Here is a 9,577-nt window from a genome sequence, read left to right as displayed (position 1 = left end):
TTTCATGGTCTTTGTGCCTAAGACAGCCTCCAACCACCCTATCTCCCACCAGCCCTTCCCTGTTCACAAACAGCAGATTTACTACACCACTGCCCCTGGTATGCTCACGTTGTAGCTTAGGAATGGTGTTCCCCAATTTAGCATTTCTACTGAAACACTCCAAACCATGCACAACTTGATCACTCCCCCCAGTAGGAAGTGGATGAGAATTAAGAGGCACAAAAGGTAAAGATCAAGAATTGATGTAACAATTAACTGGAAACAGCAATGAGGTAAGAAATGAACAGTATTAATATAGATATTAATATGGTGGATGAGAAAGATGATCAATTCACATGCAAATGTCCACCCCATGAAAGCTGATGTTACCCTGACTGGAAGGGACCCCCTCCTGCCCACCCACCCTGTGTGTGGTGTGAGATGGTACAGGGCAACTTCTGGGTCTGGATTATGCCAGCTACTGCAAAAAATAACTGTCCTGGCCACAACCAGGACAGCTCACTTGCCAGCTGTCCTCTGTCTTCCACAGACTCCAGGAACCTCCTAAACTGCTCTCTCCCCTGCTGATGTTTTCAGCAGACATCCCACAAATTAAAGTCTCACACAAGAACAAGGGCTAGTGATTGTGAAACACCAGCCAGCTTTTTATAGAACATTTCATCCACCCCTTAATCCTGTCTGGGTGGTCTGTAACAGACTCCCCATGGGACGTCTGCCTTGTTGGCATTTCCCCAATCCTTACCCACAGGCACCCAACCTTATCATCACTGCCCTTGAGCTCTGTACAGTCAGAATCCTCCCCCATGTACAGAGCCACCTCACTGCTTCTGCCTGCCCCTTCTGAAGGGAGAACTTCCAGTCATCATTGCAGCACTCCGAGTCATCGCACCACGTTTCTGTGATGACAAGTATGTCAGAGTTCTCCTACTGAAAATTTCTGCTCTTCACAGACACAGTGGCCAAAGCTCACAAAGTCTCCAGAGACTTCCCTAAAATCTGCCATATTTAGAATGGTAAATAAATGTAGAGCTACAACCCTAGAACGTGTTCCTTCACTTCAGCAATTTCCACATGCATTCCCCAGCACCTGCAAGAACTAAAATTTGAAATTTAAACTTGGAATTCACTCTACTGAAAGCAAGTATAATTCCGGTGCATTTAAAAGAACTCTGACATGGAATGCTACTTCCCTCTTGCCCCAAGGATAGGTCTTGACCCTTGGTCTCTGCTTCAAAAGTTGTAGGAAAAAAAAAGGAAAAAAATATGTAGAGAATACATGGAATACATGTAAGGACTCTATCCTTACAAAAACTGCAAAGTACAGTAGAGGTATGTCAGAACCTCCCAAGGAAGCAGGCAGCTTTCCTTTTAAGAGAGAATTCACCTTTATGTAATTGTGTATCCCAGCCAAAGGAGAACCTGCCTCATTATAAGGTCTCCACCACCAGAAGTGCTACTCTATCAGCTTATTGCCCTCTGCCTGCCCATGACCAGCAACTGAAAACCAGAATACAGTCAGGAGAAAACAGAGAGCCTTCTTCCTGATGGAAGCAGAAAAACAGTAGGAAGTTCACCTTCATTTCATCAGTACTTCAAGTACAGTGAATCTTTTGACCAAGAAGACCAATAGTTGAACACTTGTGAATGCTCTAGATATTGCGAATGCACTAGACCTTAAGATCTAGCTTAAAAGCCAAAGCCTACTGCTCTTCACAGAGCTTCTTGCAACTGAAAAATATAATGCTCCATATAGAATTTGGCAACAGCTTGTCCATAATTAGCATTTATTTAATACAAAATACCATTAAAAACAAAGTAAAATTAAAAAAATAGGCTAACATTACATCTTCTCGTAAGTTAATTCATGGCCACATACAGTGCACGTCTTTTTATATGTATCTTCATCGATGTTTTCTTCTGGTCCATATACATGTTCATGGATACTAGTTTCTTTCTTCCACAGACTACTCCTCACGGCACGGCGGAGTTCTGGTAAGAAATACAAGAAATTTTTAAGATTTCAATAAATCTTAAATAATGTTTAATAAAGCTCAAGCTAAGCAGCTTCTTGAGGCCTACAGATGACAATATGCTTGCTGCCTGTCTTCCACAAAGTCTGGGAAAGAATCTGCTCTCGCAAGAACAAGCTCTGACTTGCCTTGCAATCCTCTCACCTTGTTTGCATATTTTAAAGGCCAAGAACTACACTGTCATGGGATCTCACAGGCAAAGATTTTCCATATGGACTAAGGACGTGTTACTTGCTGCCTCCTTTTACAGAAGGCCATTCAAAGGTATCCAAAAGGGGTCGGCGGAATGCAAAGGAAAAGTTTTTATAGAACACCTCATTTATTTTACATGACCAAGAAAGAGTCATTTTCATTCAGGTCACAGTAAGCCTCCCAAATGACTTGGCATTCTCTAAGCTTTATGCCCAAGAATATGAGTTGCCTCTGCAGCATCCGCAGTGAAATCCGTGGGCTCTCTAGAGTGCACAAGCTGGCAGCAGGGCCCAAGATATTATCCGGATGTTGCAAGCGGGTGGCAGGAATACTGAACAGCGAAATGTGGTCACATTTTGAGCCAAACCATTCAGGCTGCAAACTTTGTCATGTTAAGGCCCATACTTGCACTCAACTCTGGCATCTTGGCTACAGTCTGCGGCCAGTCTTTCTGTGTGCACATCAACGGCCCAGACAGGGGTTATTTGTGCAGTCTCAAGTTCTGCCTCCTTCAGACACCAGTACAACCAGCTTGAGCTTTCTGCCCTTGTAAATTCCACCCCAAAGCAAAGCATGGATGCTATAGGTGCTACGAAAGGTTCCACCCATCAAATATAATAGGGAAAAAACCCAAGGGTAACATGCAGTAAAGAGCAGCTAGGAATGCTGTGAACAATATGAAAATCCATTTTCATTAGTCACTCCACCTGATGGTTATCACAGACTTACAACCCATTGTCACAAAAATCTGTATCTTTGTATCTCCCACAAGTCAAAAGTACCAGGAGCAATCCATGGCACATTCTGGGTCATGCCCAAAAATCTGAAGAACACTATTAATGAACCACTGTAATTGATTTCTATCACATCATGTCCACAGGACAACAGGGGAATTCAAGTTAGAAGGGATTTCAAGTCCTGCAGTCCAACACCGCCCAAAATAGTCAGCTATGAGGTCACACCAGACTGCTCCAGGCTCAACCCCAGTCCTGAAAACCTCCGCTTCACCACATCGAATATTTTCTCAGTAATTTAATCAGATGCAGACACAGGTTTAAACAAAACTGTATTTCCCTTCAGGTACTGAAGTATGTAATTTTAACACTTTACCTTTAACTTTCTTGTCAAACTTCTTCTGTTTCATCTTCTCTCTGCTGTCATGGCGAAGCTCCTTTGCTTCTTGCAATGCTTCTTCGCTACCCCAGACTTCAAGTGAACGCTTGATTACCTACAGGATGGACACAAATGCCTTTTTTTTTCCCCTGAAACGATAAAAGTAAACTATTCTAACTTACAAATTTAATTTCTCCCTACACATACATAAAACCCCACCTGTCTCCACTCTTGACTCACAAAAGACTGCACTCCTTCCACAGAAAGAGGCTGGTTTTTAGTATCAGCTGGACGTAACTTAGGAAAACTTACACCCAGCTCTAATTTTGCCCGTATTTTACTAAACCAGTATGATTCCTATGAAGTACCAAACAAGAAATGACAAGAGTCTGGGAAATCCACTTGCCTTTCCTGCTGCCTTTGAGGGCAAAGCTGTGAACACAGCTACAAAGCACGCACAGCTGCAGCTGCCCCATGCACTTCAGAGAAAAACTGAAGGGCCACGTGCTTTGTGACTTGTAATTGTGCAACCCACTGAAGTTCTCTCAATGAACATCTTTAAAATGCTCTCAAAACCAGACATTTTCACAACTTGGACTGCAACCATTTAACTATAACAAGCTATTAATAACACTCAGCTTTGACAAAACCATGCAGGTACCAAGTGACAACCAAAGCTGCATGAAGGTAAAGACAGGTCTGAAACACAGTAAGTTTCTATACCTGTAGTTTTAAATAAAGTTTCATTTCACCCCATCGTGAATTATGAGGGTTTTTCTTCACAATGAATCTAAGCACTGGTTCCCTCTTGTCTAAGTCACAGTCTTTAAGCAGATACTCTTCTTTTGCTTCTGTCCTTGTTATAAGCTTATGTTTATCTTCAACATCTCTGCAAGATGTAAAATAATGATGAGAAAGCTACACCCTAAAACCACAGGTTATTAACATCTCAGTCCCCATCCCTGTGAACATTCCTGAAATACAGGTAGCCCTAATCCCTTCGGTTTTTCATGCATGCAAATAACTTTGGATTCCAACAGACTAGCTAAACTACACACTAGATTTACTGAAATTACGTGTTTAAAAATTCCCCCCATTTCAGCAGAAACAGGCTGAGAAGCCTGCTCTTCTAGAAAGGGTTTTCTTCTATTTTCTTACAAGGGGGAATAACTAAAACTTGACTAAGTTCAGGTATTCACCTAACCCAGTTGCAATTGAAGAGGACAGAAGTATAAGCCTCACATGGTCAAGACAGAAAAAATGTGTAATGCGAGACAGGTCAGATCACCTGAGAATATACACACTCCATATGCTTCTAGATCTCGGAAACTGATTAGCAAAACAGAGCACTTCTTTTATAATGCACAGCAGGCAGAGGAACTGTAAAATAAAGACTCTTAAAAGACTGCAGCCTTTAACAGACAGATAATGAAGAACTCTGTAACCACAACAGCATTTATGAGTTAATGGAAAAAAATTACATTTACGCAATCCTGACTGAAGTACAACTTGAATCGCTTGAGCCAAACAATCTGCCAAACACTAAGTGCTAACAACGGTCATCAAGGAAGCACCACACTGCCGTAAATGTAGCTTTACTAGAATTCAAAGTTCATAGTTACAGCTAATGCACCAAGGATACTACAACGATCAGCTGCAACAGCTTACACCCAAGGAAAAGTACTCCACAGGATCCAAGTCCTGTCCTTAACGTCCTTTTCCTACCCACTTTAACTTCCGAGAAACAGAACTTTGCCTCCATAATGACTGCGAACTGCCTACACCACGTGCACAGCCCTAACCACTCCCTGCAGTAAATGGGTACACTCCCAGAACAAACTCCTAACTACCTTTTTTTTTATTCCATTCACTCAATTCATTCTTACACACATGGGCGGCTGGCAGCTGCCGCAGTTGGTTTCATTGCCCTGGTTATCTTGATGGCTTTTGGAGCGTTTTCTGTGTTAAAAGATAAGAGCTTGCTCTCCTCTCAAGGTCAAACTCCTGCTTACCTCGCAGGCCAACCAGGGACCTCCCATGGGGGCTCTGCCCTTTGGCTGCTGTGCTTCCAGCACGCCCATGCAGACCAAAGTACCAACTTCACTTGAGTTTAAAAACCAGGACCAGGAACACTCCTAATCCTTGCTCCATTTCAGAGAGCAGATATTTGTGTTCCATCAGGCTTTCTAATGGCTCCAGTCTGAAGCCAGACATAAATTTTCACACTGACAAACACACCAACTGCTCTCATGACATGCTATTTCCATAATGTTGCATGAAAATCCACTGATGTCCCCGATCTTAAGGCAGACTTACGAGACAATCTGTGATTCAATTCCATAATGGAAAATGCACAGGCTATCAGTCAACTTTCATTTAGTTTTTTTTAAGTTACTGAATTATGTCTCTCTGCTGACAATCTCTTTAAGTGACTGTAACTCATTGAATTATAGCCAGCAATCTTTATGTAAAATAGTGTTTCTCTCTCCTGATTATTTGTAATACCTGCAATTATCACATGTTGCCCAATCAAAGTGCTGCATAAGGTAGGAGTCCATGAATTCTTTGCCACAGTCTCCACAGATGAGATAGTCAAATTCTAGTACGGGTGCTAATGGAAAGAAATATTTTTTAAGGGACTACAATGATAAAACCAAGCATCTAGAATTGGTATTACAGGCAATTTTACTAGAATTCACATAAGCATATTACAAACTAGTTTCACTCTATCAAAGTTTTTCAGAATACAGTATAAATTCATACCCATTACCACACAATTCCATCTCTGTTAGAATATTTTCTTGTTGTAAGTTTACTGTTAAGTACTGAACTTAAAACATTCAAATGCACATTAAACTGAACCATTGTTAAAATAAATTCTCCACATTTCTCTCACAAAATGCTTCAAATCCTTTCCTGCCACTTCCTCTGTTCTGACCCTCCCAAAATATGCCCTAATTAATAGAGGACATGCGGGCAGAAACAGGAGGAAGCAGGGAAGGGATTCAGTTTGAAAAGGGTGGCTAGAGCAGGAAAACTACAGGAGCTGCGCTGGCATCATAGTTCTCTCAGCTCTGCTCCAGTTTTTTTCCTAGCTCAGCCACACCTGCCTCTCCCTAAACGAGCTCAGTGGAAGCCTGGGGCAGTTGGCAAGGTTCTTGTCCGTTCCAGCTGGCAGAAACGGAGGTGGATGGCCAGAGAGCTGCTAGGAGTGGAATGGGGATGGAGCTCCACTACAATCCTCTCCCCAAGCCCTCTCAGCACTGCTCCAAGCCCAGACTCATCTCAGCGCCAGCCACTGCTTCTGGCCGCATCCTCAACGGGCGGATCACCTCCAGCGTCATCACCATCTGCTTTTATGTTCCACAGGACACCAAGAAACACCGATTCAGAGAGCAAGAGCTATAAGGGACATTCCTTGAGCAGTAACATTGGAATTCTATCAGAAAATTAACATTCCTATACAGTTTTTGAAATCTGAAAGCAAGGGAGTGCTATGAAATTTTAGGAACACCTGAAGCAGAAGATTAATGGTTAACATGCAGCACCATACATTTCAATTGCGTTTGCATTTATAGCAGATGCGATCCAGCAAAGACGACATTTTATGTAAATTCAGTCCTACTAGCGACAGCCGGATGCTCAGTACTTCATAGTCATTTCACACTCTTACATCACATTCCATCATTTAAGGCAGTGCTCCCGAACACGAAGACATTTTATTAAGACAATGACGTTATGAATTACACAGCAAAAAATACGCCCAGTGTAAAGGCATCCCAGATCTACTTTAATTTATTGTTAAACCTCAGCCCATCAAAAGAAGTAGGGCTGCTAATTGTTTACACCGTTAATGAAATCTGGTGCTGATTTCTAACAAAGAGATACACTGCACCAACAGCCCCGCAGCTGAATCAAGCAGAACAAAGCAAGACAAAGACAATCCCAAAGAAGAAAAGTCGATCTATTTTGGGACCCTTACTTCTCCATTTGCCTTTTTTTGGGGGGTGGGGGAGAATATCGCAAGGCAATGTGCTGAAATCCTTCACCGAACGATCAGTAACTTGGCGCCAGCACGTTTTATAACGATAAAAGCTGGCACTGCAGCAGCGCTCCGGTCTTGGCACAAACCACATAAATCCCGAAATTCCCACAACCAACGAAGTCGCGAAAATTCACCCTCAGGTCGGTCTTTAAAATTTAAATTCCCCAAAAGAAATAATGGAAATAACGTTTATGAGGGAGAAAAAAAAATTAAAATGTGCTATACCCAAGGGCACTGGCTGTGTCCCACTTCCGCGGCTTAAAATTCTTCATTTTTAATTACCGCGCATTCGCTATAGCCGATTCAATGCTGAAAAGAATCGGACGCGCCACTAATCGAGCACATCCAGAAATACGTGTGAAAGGGGTGGAAACAAAAAAGAAAAAAAAAAAAAAAGAAAAAAAAGGAAAAAAAAGGAAAAAAAAAGGAAAAAAAAGAAACAACAGGAGGATAAGAAAGGAGAGTAAAAAAAAGCCCGGGAAAAAAAAAAAGGCGCCCATCCATCCCGCCCTGCTGGCGCGGCCGGAGCCGGCTCACTGTCGCCCCCGCGCCTTCCTGCCCTCCCCCGCCAGCCCCGCGCACGCGGCGCCGCCTCCTCCCGCCGCCTCCCCGCCAAACCCCCACCGCTCCCTACAGGCTTTTTTCTTAATTACCGGGTGGGTGCACGATCCTCTCGCCGGCACCTCGCTCTTCCTTCTCCTCGGTCTCCTCCTCCTCCTCCAGGAAGAATCCCCCTCCCGTGTCCACGACCTTGGGGAGGGCCCGCGCCCGCGCGCCGCCGCCTGCGGGAGCACAAACGAGGCGGGCGCTGCGTTAAAGCGCCGCCGCCGGCAGGGGGCGCGCGCGGCCGCCCCCACCGCGCCGCGCGCGCGAGGCGGGGGGCCGCGCGGAGAGCGCGCGCGTGCAAGAGCCCCCCCTCCCCCACACATGTGGGGGGAGGGGGGGCCCCTCGCGCGCCGCGGCGGATTCTCTTCCCCCCCCCCCCCCCCCCCACCCGGCTCCAGCCACCCTACCGCACCCCCACCCCCCCCCGCCGCCACCACCGCCTCGCGGCCGGCGGCGCCCCCCTTTTCCCACACCTCTCCCCTGTCGAAACCTCCCCCCCGAAAAAGAGAAAAAAAGGGCGCGGGGACTCGCCCGTTCCGCCGCCGCCGCCATCCGACCTGCGGCAGGGTAGGGCCGGGCCGCCAGCCGCGCCTGCCGCAGTGCCAGCGCCCGCTGCCGGTTCCGCTCGATCTTCGCCAGCGCCGCCGTCGAGAGGTGCGGCCGCTCGCCCGCCGCAGCCGAAGACTCCTTCTCGTGGTCTTGCTCGCCGGCCGGGGCCGCGCCCGCCATGGCGCCGGCGGGAGCGACGGAGCCCCGTGGTCCCCCCCGCTCCGGCAGCCGCTCTCGCCCTTCCCCTCGCCGAGCCGCCGCCGCACTGCGCCTGCGCAGGGCGGGGGGCGGGGGTGGCCACTGAAGGGGCGAGGCCGCCCGCGCAGGCGCGCAGCCGCCGCCCCGCCCCTCCCCGCGAGCCGCCAGGGCGGGGGCCCCGCCCCGCCGCCGCCGCGCGGGGCGCGCCGGGAGGGCGCGCGAGGGGGGGAGGGGAGGGGGGGCGCGCGCGGCCAGGCGGCGGGGCGGGGCCCGCGGCCCGCGTGGCGCGAGGAGGTGGGGGGCGGGGGGCGCGCGCGGGCCGGGGTGGGGGCCGGTGTCGGCCGGGGGGAGAGTGGGGGGGCGGCGGCTGTACCGGGAGCGGGACCGCGGGGCCGGGGAGGCGGCGGGCTGGGGGAGGGGAGCCGATGATGACCCGGCGCTTTCCGCACAGTCCCCCGTCTCGGGCCCGAGCAGCCCCGTGGAAAAAAAAAAAAAAAAAAAAGCCATAAATCCCGCCCCGCCCGGCAGGAATTCCTCAGCAGCGTCACCCAGCAATGCCCCTTTTGTCCGCCCGGCCCGGCCCCGCCACAGCCCTGCGCGAGGCTGGTTCTCGGCCGGAAACGGCCCCGGCCACGTTTTCTGCCCTGAAAACTGTGCAGAAGCACTCTCCCCGCTCCTTGCTCCGGCTGTGCCAGCCCGCCGTGGTCCCAGCCTCTCTCGGCACGGGCAAACCGCGCTTTCTGAACAAAATCCCCGTCCTGCCCTTAATGGCTTCGCGTGTTCCACGCAAGGGAGGATAAATGGAGGCTGCAGCCTCTCTTACTGAAGAGGGACGCGCAAATGG

The 9,577-nt window shown here is 48.1% G+C and overlaps 1 protein-coding gene across 1 annotated transcript; it reads right to left on the bottom strand.

The window, feature by feature from the left end:
* Positions 1-1,750: 1,750 nt before the first annotated feature.
* XPA (XPA, DNA damage recognition and repair factor) lies at positions 1,751-8,773 on the bottom strand. Its single transcript, XM_062513487.1, has 6 exons — positions 8,544-8,773; positions 8,034-8,162; positions 5,841-5,946; positions 4,059-4,224; positions 3,333-3,450; positions 1,751-1,989 (listed from the first exon to the last, which is right to left on the bottom strand). The coding sequence occupies exons 1-6, from the start codon at positions 8,713-8,715 to the stop codon at positions 1,841-1,843; spliced, it is 840 nt and encodes a 279-aa protein (XP_062369471.1). The 5' UTR covers positions 8,716-8,773; the 3' UTR covers positions 1,751-1,840.
* Between the last annotated feature and the right edge of the window lie 804 nt (positions 8,774-9,577).

The sequence above is a fragment of the Cinclus cinclus genome, chromosome Z (genome assembly GCF_963662255.1).
Source record: "Cinclus cinclus chromosome Z, bCinCin1.1, whole genome shotgun sequence".
In the NCBI taxonomy this organism is placed as follows: Eukaryota; Metazoa; Chordata; class Aves; order Passeriformes; family Cinclidae; genus Cinclus; species Cinclus cinclus.
The sequence above is the reverse complement of the archived record's forward strand: the minus strand, read 5'-3'. Positions and strand labels throughout refer to the sequence as shown.